At 38.9% G+C, this 16,036-nt stretch overlaps 1 protein-coding gene across 1 annotated transcript; it reads right to left on the bottom strand.

Annotated features, from left to right (window-relative positions):
* Positions 1-213: 213 nt before the first annotated feature.
* mat2aa (methionine adenosyltransferase 2Aa) lies at positions 214-9,036 on the bottom strand. Its single transcript, XM_067433958.1, has 9 exons — positions 8,772-9,036; positions 4,390-4,467; positions 4,175-4,297; positions 3,892-4,004; positions 3,652-3,795; positions 2,885-3,103; positions 2,389-2,571; positions 2,177-2,310; positions 214-1,981 (listed from the first exon to the last, which is right to left on the bottom strand). The coding sequence occupies exons 1-9, from the start codon at positions 8,860-8,862 to the stop codon at positions 1,879-1,881; spliced, it is 1,188 nt and encodes a 395-aa protein (XP_067290059.1). The 5' UTR covers positions 8,863-9,036; the 3' UTR covers positions 214-1,878.
* Positions 9,037-16,036: the final 7,000 nt, after the last annotated feature.

The raw sequence follows: 16,036 nt of genomic DNA on the forward strand, positions 1-16,036 counted from the left end.
GGGCTATTAAATTGGTAATTTGGTTGGGGAAAATGGTCGAAAAAACTGGAGGTGGCTGGAAACTAAAAAATAAAATAATACGCTGGTGGGGAAAGAGTTAACTTCAGGTCCTATTTTGTACCCCAACCATAAAAAGTGCTGTAAGTGTTTAAAAAAAGGGAACAAGTGAAAAAGGAAAAAAAATGAATCGTGAAATAGCATAAAACAACAGTCTTAAGGGTCAGAATTTTTATTCAGTTCACTGATATAAGGGACAGAACCATCATGGAGCATTGAAAGGAGGGGAATTCAGGAGTTTGCTGTGGATTCACACGTATCACGAGAGGAAAATCAAGGGGAAAGAGCAGGTGAACAAAGGGGAAAGAGGCGAGAGGAGGGAGAGGAGTGACAAAGGAAAAGAAACAATAGAAAAAAGGCACTTCTACTCTTTCAGTAACCAGTCTGATGCACAAATCTATGGAATTTAAAAAATATATATAACTGTATGAAAAAAACAGAAGATGAGCTATATATAATAATAATAATAAAAAAAAGAGACTGCAATCCAAGCGCATCCGACAGAAGGAGCATGTAAACGAAGCCGGTTTCTCTGTACAACACCGGCCAGGCTCGCTTCTGTTTGCGGGAGTGCCGGGAGTCCTGAACGTAAAACGTGTGCGTGAGTGTGTATGGACAGTCTCATCTATCTGCCTTCACTCTTGATTATATTTAAAAAAAAGAAAAGAAAAAAGTAACAATGGTCACAGCTACCAGCACCAGCCTGTGGCAAGAGCCCAAAGCTTTCTGTAGGACACCAAGGGAAGACCACAAGGCCGGCACATGGGAGATACACCATGACTACGGTGTTCAAGCAAATGAAAACAAGTATTCATTGTCTTTAAAAACAATTCCTTTCATGTACAAAAAGTAATAAAGGCAGTCACACCTTGAGATACTTGGCTTTTCTGTACCGACGCCAAGGCTCAAGAGGATCACCGAGCAAATATTAGGTTGAGTTTTCAAGTATGGAGCGATTCAAGAGGCGGAGGCAGCCCCTCTGCGACGGGCGAGGGAGCAGGGCTTCTCTGTAGCTACGCCCGCTGTCGCCCATCCCAGAGAGGGAGTGCTTTGCCTCCGCCGTGGTCTAGTAGAATATCACATAACAGCTACCAGGAGGGTTAATCTGGAATCACCATTGAGACCACGGTGAAGGGGTTTCGGGGAACGGTTGCGTCGCCGGTCCCGCAGACGCACAGGGGTTGGTAGCAGCTTCTGACTTCTCTGTAAAACGTCAGAAATAAAACAACACGGCCTGCGGCGACCAGGACGAAACCGTCGCGACAGTACACATTCACGTAAAAAGTCTCTTAAAATTTCACAATCCGATCCTTGCACCAAGTAACTTAAACGCATTCGTGTTGACTCTGACCAAAGACAGGTTTTGAAACCTCACAAGAGGTTTTGATCCCATTCACAATGGTACACATAAAGTGGTGGACCTGGAAAATGGTAAGCATTGGTTCTCTTAGTTGGTAAATTAAAAAGGTCGAGGGGTTAGTGCTTCAGCCAGCAATGCATAGCATCACAGAACAACCTTTGACCCCCATTTGTGCCATCACTTGATCTTTTAAGCAAGTAGGTAAGGAAGGAAGGGCCGAAGACAGATGGGTGGAGAAGAGGACGCACAAGTCAAACAGAAAAAAAAGCCACCACAGATCTTTCAAAAACAACACAGCAAAGAACGGGGTTGAAGGGAGTCGTAAAGGGAAGGGAATTACCTTTGGGAATAGGTGTGAGGTTAGGAGAGGGATTTTGGTACATCTCCCCCCTCCGGTGGGTTGAGTAGGTTTCTCTGTAATGTACACCTACCGCCCAATGAAAGGAGGGGGGGTTACAGATTTAGTATTTAAGCTTTTTGGGAACTTCCCAGGGGAAGGACTCACGGCCAAAGTGGCCATAGGCGGCGGTGCGCTGGTAGATGGGCTTCTTCAGGTCCAGCTCTCTGGAATTGTACAGGAGACAGAGTGAGACAATTGCCATGCAGAAAGAAGGACGTTCAGTCAAACTCAATTAACCCTGTCTAATGCTAACTGTGCTAGACCAAACTCTGGAAACACGGGAGCAAATACCACAAAGATGACTGGGAAACCGTCAAACCGAGAGGTGGCGGTTGGGCCGCCCGAGGAGCACACTTTACCTGACGATGACACCCGGACGGAGGTCAAAGTTCTTCTTCACGATCTCCAGCAGCTCCTTTTCGCTCCTCTGGGAGGTACCATAGTGGAAGATGGAGATGGACAAGGGGTGAGCCACTCCAATGGCATAAGACACCTGAGGAGAAACAGGAAAATGACTAAGACTGTCGTATCCCTTCATTATTACATATCCGAGAGATTAGCAGGTACTCACCTGGACCAGAACACGCTTGCACAGATCAGCCTTGACCAGAGACTTGGCCACCCAGCGGGCCGCATAGGCAGCTGAACGGTCAACTTTAGTGTAATCCTTCCCAGAGAAAGCACCGCCCCCATGAGCACCCCAACCTCCGTAAGTGTCCACAATGATCTTCCGACCAGTCAAACCAGCATCTCCCTGTAAAACAGCATGACACAAATCTTACAGTTTAAACAATCATATACACATTAAATTACACTTCAAAATACTCCCAGGGTTCCCACATCTATTGGCAAATTAATGACCATGTCTGGGTTATTGTTAAATAAAACTAAAGAGATTACATTTTTAGCTGAAATAAACTGGAGAAATGGAAACTAAAACTGAACCAAAGATTAAAAAAAAAAACATTTTTTTTTTTTAAAGACAAGAGAACACTGCCTAAATTCCACATTTCCATGATGGTGGGAACTGTTTGAGAGAACTACATGACTATTATCATCATTTAGACCTGTGGGCCTCCAATGACAAAGCGTCCGCTGGGCTGCAGGTGATAGATGGTGTCATCATCCAGGTAGACACTGGGCACCACAGCTTTCACCACCTTCTCCTTCAGAGCGTCGCGCATCTCATCCAAACACACTACGTCATCATGCTGAACAGACACTACAATGGTGTGCACACGCACGGGAAGCATGGCGCCACGGTCCTGCCTGTACTGGACGGTAACCTAGATCAAAGCGTAACAAGAGGAGCTGAAAGGTTCAGATCTCTTTAAAATGCATGAGCACAACATGCGTCTTACAGTAGTAGTAACCTACAGGTCAATTTGTGGTCAGAAACATAAGGTTTTTCTCTGAAATGTTTCTGAAAGTCTCATACTCTAAGGCTGCATTTATATGATAGTTTTAAATATTGAGTAATTATGAAATTTCAGTTTTAAAATGTAACTTATTCCGGTGCTGTTGAAGCTGAATTTTCAGCATCATTACTCAAATCTTTAGTGTCACACAATCTTTTAGAAATCCTTCTGATACATACAGATTGGTATATAAATATACAAATATATATTTTTTGGAAACCTCAAAAAAAAAAAAAAAACAGGATTCTTTAAAAAAAAAAAAAAACTTATAAATGTATTTAACAGTCACTATCAATTGAATGCATTCTTACTGAAAAGTACAAATTAATAGTAATTTAAAAAAAAATTACAATCTTACAGACCACAAACTTGACCAGTACTGTATTTTCCCCCAATATTTTCAGGTTTAGTCTCACCTGGGTCTTGGAATCAGGTCGCAGCCAAGGCAGGGTTCCATTGCGGCGTAGCTCGGCCATTTTGGCATTCAGCTTGTGGGCCAGGACAATAGTAAGAGGCATACACTCCTCTGTTTCATTAGTGGCATAACCAAACATCAGGCCCTAAGAAGCAAAGTGAAGCCAGTAAAGCGCTTGATTCTCCTTTTAAAGCCCAACTCTCTTCTCTGAATATGAACAAACTTGTTATCCAGCTCATACCTGGTCTCCAGCTCCTACATCCTCCTCACTGCGGTCAAGGTGAACCCCTTGAGCAATATCAGGTGACTGCTGCTCAAGAGCCACAAGCACATTGCAGGTCTTGTAGTCGAACCCTAAAAGTACAATAAAATGCAGAATTAATAACTGCACCCTAGATGCAACTGACAGACATTCAAAATTCTAAACCTGTACACATTATGCAGTGTCGCAAAATATGCAAGTATTACACGTACAGAAAATGTCACAGTAGCACTCTTTCCCTTGACATTTACTGCTGCTATACCTTTGGAAGAGTCATCATAGCCAATGTGCCTGATAGTGTCCCTGACAACCTTCTGATAGTCCACAACAGCACGAGAGGTGATCTCACCGGCCAACAAGATCATTCCAGTCTTGGCAACGGTCTCTGCCGGGATCGAAAGAGGTTAGGACTCACAGTAAAGACTCAAGTTGCAAGCATGACAAAAAGTGTTCAGGAAAGCATAATTCGACACTCACCACATGCTACTTTGGCATCAGGATCCTGTTTGAGGTGGGCGTCCAACACAGCGTCACTGATCTGGTCACAAATCTTATCTGGAAAAGAGGATGTAGTACTCCAACATTTAAATCAGCCATTTAGAGTAAAATTCAGGTTAAACAAAACTAAAAGTAAACCACAAATACAACCATGACTGATGGTAAAAATAGCAAGCTTGGAATTTGTGTGACAAGTAAGCAACATGAAATAAAGTTAAATGTATCAGGGCACAAATTTCGTCACAGGATTGCAGATACTGCGCAAAATTACTTCACTCATTACCACAGATTGTGTGCTTATAAGGTGCTAATTTGCGTGCTAATTTTATTCAATTAGCTTGTTGGTTGAATGAGCAAAATAATCCACAGAATATCAGATCAAGTCAGTAATTTGAAAACTTTCTGCAAGACAAATGTCACAAACAGCAAAAGTGACTTCTCTTTCAAAATGTGCTTCACGTCACCACATTGTCTGTACAAGCAAGCTGCAATAAAACACATTTAGGGGCAGAATTGTCACTTGTCCAGTCAGGCCAGTGTTGAATTCCGTAACGCCTGCACACTATCAAAAAAACATTTTCTGTGTGATTATACCGAGAGCACAGCGCCTCTCAAATGGCTTGTGAATACCAAAAGGAATGCTTTTTCGAAGATTATTGCGCTTAAATGGGCATTGTGACATTTTTGTGCCTAATAAACTAATAAGCCCAATAAACCTGCTGCTATGTCACTAATGTTATATTCAACATTAAAAGCTACCGATTTCTTTAGTATCCCTGTACCTGCACTCAGTTCTACCTGAAAACCTTTATGTATTTATTTTTACTTTGATTACTTTATGTACTTCTACTTGTAATTAATTTGTTCTTGTTTATTTAGTCAATTTAATTCAAGGTTAAAAATAATTCAAGCATCCTTGTGCTGTGTAAACTCACGTGCAACAAAATTACCACGTATAAAACACATGGTTGGCTTATAAGCCTCGTCATGTGAGCAGAGATCATTTAACAATGCTACAGACAAGGAAGCTGGTCCTGCCGCAGTCATTCAACAGGTGAAGCATGATGACTTATTGCAGTACGGCCCCTCTAGCCGAGGCAGGAATGCCCATGCTGCCACTCCACTGCAACCCCAGAAGTAATGATCTATTTTTAGGGCAGAGGTAAACCAAGCTAATCAGCTGCAGCCGGGCTGCTAACCCCCCCCACCAACAGTACTGAACTTAGATCTGCGCTCATCTCATTAGAAAGTACACCAACACAGTAGTCAGGGGCAGTGGAGCGAGAGGGGAAAGTTCACACCACGTGTACAGGTGTTAGTCCAAAACCATGAGTGGACAAAACATGACCCATCTGCCTACAAGCGAATGTTACGAGAGCACACGAATGTGGCCAAGTATGTGATCTCATTGAACAAAGTAAACTTTCATTGCTTTGACAGTAATAACTCTGAGTAACCCAAACATTTGGTGTCATTGAACTAGGTGCTTGCTTGCCAGGACTTCTCCGACTGTCACTTCAAGACGGTAGTTGACTTGATAGAGTTGACTGTCCATGTTTTACAGACCCAATTAAAAAGCAGCTTTCGGTGCATGTCAGCTTTGAGGATAGCAATATGTCAGTGTACTGCTAAATATAAAATACTAATGACACAACCTTGGGGGGTCATTCAGAATACAGGTTTGTGTGACATACCCAGATATGTTTAAGAGTAAGTGGACAACCTCAACTTTCAGTTCCAAAAACAGAAGTAAATTTCAGGGTATGCAAGTAGCCATAGCAACTCAATTTCTGAACATAACCTGCCCTGGAGCAGGTCATGAGTCAGGGCAAGTTTGCTTAAGAGGTATTCAAATGCATGCTGTATCATTAATAGTTATATTAATGTAAATAAATGTTCTATAAAGTTACAAATTATATAACTTGTACAATAATATTAATTCAAAATATTTACTATTATGCACTATTATAATATATATGTCACTATTATATATATATGTAAAAGATAATGTTTACATGTTAAATTCAAATACATTTACTGTCATTTCACACATTGATCTGCATTCAATTAATTAGCAAACAAACAATATAATCCTTATTCTCAGTGAATTAAGATTACTTAAACAAAAAGGTTGAAACGATTACACAACCACCAAATAGGTGGCGCTGTGCACCCAGTAGGTTATGTAAATTGCCATTAAACCAAAGGAGGAGGAAAATTAATTTCTTAGCATCGGTTTCAATAGCCAATCATCGATTTGTTGCTCTGTTGAGCATGTCTTGTGTGTTAACCCGGAACCTACTCTGAGTTGGCTGATCTTACTCCTGGACACGTTTTTGGACGCAGCATACCTCAAGTGAGCAAGGTTTGGGTTAATCAACCGGGTGTTCAGGCAAGTTACCCTTGTTTTCTGGAATACCCCTCTATACTAACAGATCTAGCAGAAAAAAAGCCAATCAAAATTCCTCTTTTAATAACGGTGTACTGTACTCAAACCATGTCAAAATAGCAGTACCATACATCAGACTTGACTATAAAATCAACAAGGACATGAGTGATTTTTACAACTCAAAAACTTGTCATCCTGTAAGTGTACGACAGATTCCAGAAGTAAAATGTATTTATTTTCTGCATAGGTAACAGATTAAGATTAATTTATAAACCATTAAAGACAATTATAATCTCCCTACACTCTCAAACTAAATTGATATGCGCAAGGTTTGCAATAAACAAAATGATTTCTCAATGTTTTTATTTCCATTATATAATTTGCAGTGCTTCATGGGATTATAGTACTTTCCCCTCATTAAAGTTGTACCGTTGTCTGATTTTCAAATACTTCTCTCCAAATTAAAGGTTGTAAGGTTGGTTTGATTCATGGCTTATAACTTTAACAAAGACCTTAAAAAGTGGACAGGCATTGTTTCCCTCTATTATGGTAATTCTGACAGGATGTGAATGCACCATATGTTCAGGAAGGAAAACTGTGCTCGATAAATGCTGTCTCTGAAATCCCTCCCCAGTACAGAGGTGTGCAGCATAAACATTCCTGGAAATACATACCATGTCTGCAATGACAAATTCTTTGAACTGTGATGTAATCTCTATTGGCAAACTATGGACTCGGTTATTGTTTAACAACTACATTTTAACCACAACTTCCTTGGGGTTCTCATCGCTCTTGGCATTGTTTCCTACAGCACGCACACATGACAACTGCTACCGGTGCAACTATAGCTTGCATTACTTGACCTATTGCATCCGCTTAGATCCCGTGTGGATAATGTTCGCACGCGGTTTTATGAATACTGCGTACTCCTTTGACGTAGTGCGTTAAATGCAGAGCCGAAGGCGCGTCACAGCGCTGGAAGACGTCCGTCAAGCTAATATTAATCAAATAAAAAAAGCATACAAACAAACTGCGCAAATGTACGTGTTTTTGAGAACGCCCTAAACTTTATGAAGGCAGCGAAGCTTTACTCAATTAAACGCATTTGGCTTAATACATGTTTCGGGCCTAAAAGATGCGCTGACGCAATACTCGCGGGCAGTTGAGCGAGAAGGAAAGTTTACACCACGTGCAGGGGTGTCAAAGCCCAGGGACGACAAATAATATAATACAAACAACGTTTTATAGTCAGCGAATAATATGTTAAAAATATACATTTAGCAACGACTCCACTAGCTCACGGTGACGTGCTGTGCGCGTAACAGTTGCTGATCCCATAGGCCATTGAATAAGGATTATCAAGAAATGTAGTGAGGGAAATGATGATTAGTACATCTTGGAATGGATTACGTTAAAGGCTCGTCTTGACGTGCGAAATACGCAACCGGGCAAACCGGCAGAACAACAACACGCGCAGTCCGCATTGCACATGGACGCGTGTTCCGCGAGCCCGCCGATAACATGGCCACCACGCGCGCGCAGCCTTCAAAAGGAAATAGCACTATTTGGAGCCAACATTTAGTGAATAAGATTGTTTATTCATTTTGTTATATAAAAACTTAAACAAAATGATAAATAAGCCATTAGCGTTCGTGTGGCCTAAATTAGGAAGATTAGCTTCGGGCCGAAAATCTGTTGAGTAACGTTACGTTACCCCGCATGTGGCCAAGGAGACAAATACATCCCACATTAGCGTACATTTAATACCTCTTTTACCGGTCACATAATGAGTGTATGATCAAATATGACCATTATGACAAACGTTTAAGTATAGAAAAACAAAATAATTATCAGAAACTATTAGCACGTGCTAGCCGTGTGGTATCGCGCTAGATTGTGTTTAAGTTACACTTCTGGACGACTTCATTCGACTAAAATCGGATTAAAAACAAAAGGGTGTTGTGATACATACCAGGGTGTCCTTCACCGACAGACTCCGACGTGAACAAAAAGCAGTCTTCATCAATCAGGGAGTTATGAAAACCGTTCATTTGCCCGTTCATGTTGGATGTATTGTCGCGCTTTTCTAAATCTGTATGTTTCTCGCGGTGGTTTTAGCGTGTTAGATTCAGATTGTCTCTGCTTTTCGTTCGATCTTAAAGGGATGTTTCTAGTGATGCTCTGCCGTGGACGCGCTGTGCAGACTTGACCCCAAATAATCACGCGAGCCGGTTTCAAGTTTATATCCCTCCTACTTCTCAGCAAACTCAAACGTCACTCGGGCGCGCCCCCGTCCGTCATGCTGTCAGCCAATCAGAAAAGACGTAAGGCCTTCGCACGGTGAGCAGACAAAAGAAGGCCCTGCTAGGTATACACCATTATATATATATATATATATATATATATATATATATATATATATATATATATATATATATATATATATATATATATATATATATATATATATATAAACAGACAATATTAATTGATAAAAACAAAGATAGCGATTCATATTTCCATACTTTGATATCAACAACGTGAAACACATCAAACATTACATGACAGAGTTCACAGTCTTCACATCATTGTGTAACTTGTGCACATCAAAAAAGCAGTTTCTCATTTCTTTGAACTAGTTGTAATGATTTTGCATCTTGTCTAGTCTCTTGCAGTCAAACGACCACATACAGGTGTAACCTACAATTTACAATAATTGTCATCAAAACTTTAGCCATAGTTTACATCACAACATCCCTCCAGAGTACACTGTTATATTGACAAATCCAATTTGACTGTCTTATCCGTACAAAAGGACACAAGGACTTGCCATTCTGATGGCACTGACATGTTCATGGACACAGATATTTACTATTAAGAGATGAACTAAGGATTTTGAGCAATAGACTGGCTTTTGCGGGAAATCCATGGTGCTTTACTGTTTGTACGAAATGTTTTGAGAAATTCACTGGTTGTTTAGCATGTCGAGGATGATTTGAGAAATGTACCAAAGCGACTGAAAATAAAACTATCTAAATCATAAAAATATAATGAATACATTATTTGAGAATATGATTGAACACTAAAAAAATATTTGTTTACCAGCATGTCACAGTGACCGCTATCTGACATTGGAGAACTGTGAACATGCAAATGTGTTGCTAAATCATTGAAATATATACTTAAGATCTCGGGGGTCTCCACGTTAATGTTTAGGTCAAATGGGTTTGTCTAAGAAAAACATGTGGCAATCCCAGAATTACATGAACAAACAATAATAAACATGAAAACAGCAATGACATTACACATTCAGAGTTTTACAGGTTTGAAATATATTTGTCCAGACTTTAGTCCAGATCAATAAATAGTGAAGGTCACTGAAGCTATATGATGAAGACATAGTGTTCCAGAGCTATATATCAGCAGTGTTTGTTTACTAACTTGCGTGATTATTCTTCTCACACATGATGCAACGGAGAGATGCTTTTGTCCACAAATTCAGAAGAGACGGCAATCAATTTACAAGACATTTGCATGGACAATTTTATATTATGAATATAGTCAAAGCTGTATGGTATGACACACAATAGGTTTTTTGTTTTGTTTTGTTTTTTAAAGAACATTTAACACAATAAAAAGAAGAATTAGGGAGAATCAGTACATTTAAATAATTTACTTTCCATAAAAAGTTACTGTAATCTGATTTTTTATGGAATGCATTTTTTTTTTGGAATCTGATTGTGTAATCCTGATTACATATAATCAGTTACTATCAGAACCGTGAGCCAATGTGATAGATTGCTATCATGTTGAATGGTTGATGGTTATACACAAATTGACAGACAGACAGACAGACAGACAGATAGATAGATAGAAAGACAGACAGATAGACAGATATAGATAGATAGATAAATAGATAGATAGATAGATAGATAGATAGACAGACAGACAGACAGACAGACAGACAGACAGACAGACAGACAGACAGACAGACAGACAGACAGACAGACAGACAGACAGACAGACAGACCGACCGACCGACCGACAGACAGATATATAGATAGAAAGACAGACAGACAGACAGATAGACAGATAGATAAATAGATAAATAGATAGATAGATAGATAGATAGATAGATAGATAGATAGATAGATAGATAGATAGATAGATAGATAGATAGATAGACAGACAGACAGACAGACAGACAGACAGACAGACAGACAGACAGACAGACAGACAGACAGACCGACCGACCGACCGACCGACCGACAGACAGACCAGGGCTAGTTGTCACACTTTTTCCCGAACTCAGGTCAAATATATAACAACAGATATTTTCACCTTGTGTCCTTAAGCTTATAGCCGGATTTTCAATGAAACAGTGTATCACGTTATTGTGTCTATTGTGTAATTGTATTGTGAATTGTAATGGTGTAAGATGATTATGTAATACAGTTTTGCTGGTGAGAATTGACGTAAAATGTCTTTTGTATAACCTACAGGGAGGTTTGATGTTATTGAGAGGTGAAGTTTGGACTTGTTTAGCAAAGCTTTAATTGTTGTAGTGCAGCGTAGGCTATTAAATGCCAGTAAATGAAAGCTTGGCCAAAGCTGCTAAGCCTGTCTCACCACTCTGCTAATTACTGTGTGAGGGTGTTGTGAAGTTTCTAGGTACATGTATGAAAGAATAGATAAATAAACAAATGAATGTGCGTGTATGTATGTATATGTATGTATATATATATATATATATATATATATATATATATATATATATATATATATATATATATATATATATATATATATATATATATATATATATATATACACACACACACACATACATTACCGGGCAAAAGTCTTAGGCACGTTATATTTTCACCCCCCCAAATTTTTTTTAAGGCAGTTATTTATATATTTTGCAATAGTGTGTCAGTAGGTAATATCAGTTTATATTTTCAAACATTTATTTTGCCATTAATTGTAATAATGTATTCCAGTGAGATTTTTTGTATGCAGAAGGAGTCAACAGCTGTTTGATCCACACGGAGATCTAATCTCACCGTCATCAAGTTGGTCTGTGATTACATGAAGAAACTGAAAAAACTGAGGCAAAATCTACACGAACTGCGACAACATCTCCAAGATATTTGAAGAAACCCTCTTGCAAAGCTCCCAGAAAAACTATGAGCAAATGTACCAGGACAAAAGCTGTTTAAAACGCAAAGGGTGGTTACACCAAAGACTGATTTGATTTAGCCTAGCCCTATATTCTGCACGTAACTGTTCAACATGATCGCAAGCATGAATTCACACACTTTCACTCAGCTTGGGACCTCTTTTATCCTAATCTGTAGGCAGTAATTTCTTCGAGTGCCAGGAGGTCCAGAGCCAATGGGCTTTAGACTGCAACTCAGAGGTCATTGAGTCCGTGGATCCATATCTAACCTCAGATGTGCTCATGGGGTCCAAAAGTTTGAGACAACTTGCAAAATGCTTCTCTGTGCATTTTGCAACTTTTTAAAAATTCTTTAACTTGAGAATTCGAGTGCAATGTCGAATTGAAAAATGAACATATGTGTGAACAAAACCTGATGTCTCACAGGAAAATGTAACCATTTCATCCGACGGTGTTTGAGTTCGTACAATGTAATGTGAATCGTATAAAAATATATTTGGAAAAAAAGTTGCACAAGTTTAGACCACTAAACTTAACTGCCACTGGGCCATGTACAAAAAATAAAGCCACAAATTTATTTTTACACCAAAATTTACACCAAAATGTAAAATAGTTTTTTGTGTCACAAAATTATTGGCTAATAGTGCAGAATTATACATAAATAAATATTTAAATAGTTTATTTTTAGCATTTTGGTCTCATCTGACCACATGACTTTCAATGAAATGCTTTCATTTTTAGCAGTTATTTTACCCTCATGATTTTTTGCTTACCTGCAGGTTTAAATGAAATAAAACGCCCTTTTTTTGTCTTCCTCACAATTAATTATAATTATATATCATTCTGTAACATGCTATTAATGTGATGTAGGAGAATTAGACACAAGGCCATTTGGTCTTTGTTATATGATTCCAGGAAGTAGTGCTTACAACACCTTGCTGTTAATACTCTTTGTGTTGTAAATCGGTACGTTATGATGTAAAGAGTAAACAATGCTCCTTGAGTGTGAGCATTCATTTGCAAGTGTTTGTGAAGAAAACAAGCTCTGGGATTTAAATCAGCCATCAATGCTACTTTTCTAATCATCGGCCTCTCTTATAAGCTTTGGGTTTATAGTCTTGTCTTATTAGCCTATAGGCCCTGAAAGCATTTTGTGCAGTTTTATTAGCATTTTACTGTTGAGGATTTTTATTTACTGTGATTACAATATCATCAGTGTTTTTACTCTATTGCAATAATGACTTTAAATGAGCTTATATGCTGTTCAGCTTTGATCACAGGAATACCGGTAAATTACATTTTTAAACATATTCAAATAGAAAACAGTTATTTTACATTTGAATAATATTTCACAATATTTATTTTTTCTTGTTGTTGCTGTGTTTAAAGGTGTCATGAACTGGCTTTTTTTATACTGTTAGCTAAAGTCAACTAATGACGTTTCTGTGGTTTTTACATTCAAAAACATCATAACTAATAAGTAATAGGCTATTTTCTACACTGGTTTTGAGGCTGTCTTCTGAATGTTGGTTTTGAATGGGCGTGACGCACTGGAGACTTGGAAGTAAATGCCCAGGATTGGATAAGATTTACATATTAAATGAGCTTCAGCTCCCTGTCAGTTCAGTTCATATGAGGGAGGGATTGATTTGAAAGCGGCAAACGGAATGATTTTCTCGACCACAAGGCTCGTAAACATCTTTATCAAACAAACACAATGATTTATTTCTCATCCCCCCGCGAGCCGTGACTGATTGGAATATTATTTTTTATATTTCTTGGCCCGCCTGATCGGTGGATATAAGCACGAACCGCACACACACTCAAACACATGCACGCGTCCTTTAAATATCATGTTTGATATGTTATTTCACTATTTAAGATTCACTGGCCTGCCAACGGCCTTACGTTTTGGTAGCCCGTCTGGAAAACCCATAGCCCCGGCACGTTGAGCTTTGCAAACCCTGGCCCATACATGCCCAAGTCTGACCACAAATCGCAATGAACCAACAAATAAAGTATTCTGCAGCCCTGTAACAGCGTGCTAAGTTATGTTCTGTTAGACAAATACGCACTACGAACTGTAACAATGCATTACAATCATTGTTATAAAAAAAACATGTTTTACTCACATAAGTGTGTTGCACCATTCCTATCAGATCCAGTATAGAAGCCACAGCATTGTATTTTTATCTCAAAGTCTGCAAATCCAATATCGACCTAAGACTTGTTTACAAAACAATTCCGCAGTGAAATGAAATGAACACACTTACAACATCATTAAAATGATGTTCAACCACACATTCCTAATATTAGGATGCAGCGACTGTGTTCTTCCACAACCAGGAATAGCGAACTATTTTGCTATCTTCTTTGGCATGTTTATTGCTGCTGGTTAGTGTGGAACAGCTCCGAGTCGGTGGGCGGGGCTACTGAATTAGACCTGCTTATTTTTCTGGTGTTTTGCAACACAATGACATCAGTATGAGGCACATTCTGAGATCTATCGTTTGCTGGGCCTGCTGTCAATAAAAGCTTTTCTTTGACTAACAAGGAAGTTTTCAGCTCTGAAACTTAGAGGATATTCTTATATTATCACAAGCTTTTATATATCAAAAGTTCAAGGGAAAGGTGATTTCATGAATTCATGACCCAAGATGCAGCCTTGGTGAGCATAAGGACTTCTAAAAACATTAGCTACAAATCTTACCGATCCAAAACGTTTGAATGGCAGTGTATTATTTTATGTAACAAATAAACACAGTGTAGGAGCCATTTATACTCACTTTTAGATAGGTTAATTTTATTTTTCCTATTTTTGGCCACTAGAGGGAGCATTGCACTAGGCGTGGCACTTCACCGAGAGTTGAGTAGGCCTATATTTACAGGTGTGCGGTAATTAGTTAGACAAGGTGTGGATGGCGGGGAACGTACGGTTCTTACCATAGCCGTGAACACCCTTTCCACTAACAGCACAACAACACTTGTTTATAGCCACACTGGGTTAAGAGCCATTCGACGGAAAAATACTCTTTTTACTTTTATAATAAATGAGAAAAGAAAGCTAACGTCTGAGCTTGGATTCTTGCTTTGAGTTGAGAACACCACGCCATCCATGCCGAGGCTTACAGGATAGCCTCAACACAGAGAAACCTTAATTAAATCCACATGAATAGTTTTGAGCAGGTCTGACAGGTCAATAGTGTTACTGCAAGTGTAAAGTTCTGCAGGAATGTGCGAAATGCTGCCAGACAAAACGTATTTTATATTTCTTTAAATGAATGCAGGGTGTTCGAATCATTACATTGTTCGTTTATTTACAGGAATGAAAAACTTGCACCTGGCAAGGTTTGAGGTTGAATGGGGAAATAACTCTTATGTATGATCACGTTTCAGCCAGGTGATTGTTTTTGCTTGAGGGAGATGCTTTCGAAACAAATTCTGTTGCACAACGTTTGCTGTCAATTATGAGTCAAACACTTGCAATACATTACCAGACCCTTGCTCTCCGGCTCTGGCTTTTGAACTTTCATAACGCTGCTTTCATAATTTGTCTAATCGCCTCCAGGTCTGGAAGAGTTTCCAAAGTCTCATTCCTATAAAAGCTCAGACTTGGAGTGTTCAGAGAAAAATCTAACTGAAAAGTCCTAATGCTTAACGTGATAATGATTCTGATTAGCAACATTTTCAAGGTTGCTCAAGAGACTCAAGAGTCACTCCACAGGACTTAATAAGTGGTGACAAAACTGCATTATTTTTCTTAAATGTTTAGTAATATTGTGTCCTCGTTGTTCAATTTGACACGTTTCAGTATTTCACAGGTCACGATGAGGACAATCACACCACAGGACAACATTTGAATTAAAATTAATTTAAAAATAAAATACACAGATGATATGTAGAATTGACAATCAATGATTATAGACAATCTTGGGGTTCTTTGCTTTTAGGGAAAATAAATTTGACATTTCTGCCCATTTACAGTTGATATATTGACAGCATGATCAGTGAATACATAGGGTGAAAAGTGCATTTTTATGACATTTTCATGAAAA

The sequence above is a fragment of the Pseudorasbora parva genome, chromosome 23 (genome assembly GCF_024679245.1).
Source record: "Pseudorasbora parva isolate DD20220531a chromosome 23, ASM2467924v1, whole genome shotgun sequence".
Lineage (NCBI taxonomy): Eukaryota > Metazoa > Chordata > Actinopteri > Cypriniformes > Gobionidae > Pseudorasbora > Pseudorasbora parva.

Coding starts and splice junctions, on each gene's coding strand:
- mat2aa (XM_067433958.1), bottom strand. CDS start 8,862: ATGAACGGGCAAATGAACGGTTTTCATAACTCCCTGATTGATGAAGAC. Junction 4,468..8,771: donor TGTCGGTGAAGGACACCCTG/GTATGTATCACA, acceptor CCTCTTTTCCAG/ATAAGATTTGTGACCAGATC. Junction 3,796..3,891: donor ATGTAGGAGCTGGAGACCAG/GTATGAGCTGGA, acceptor TTTGCTTCTTAG/GGCCTGATGTTTGGTTATGC.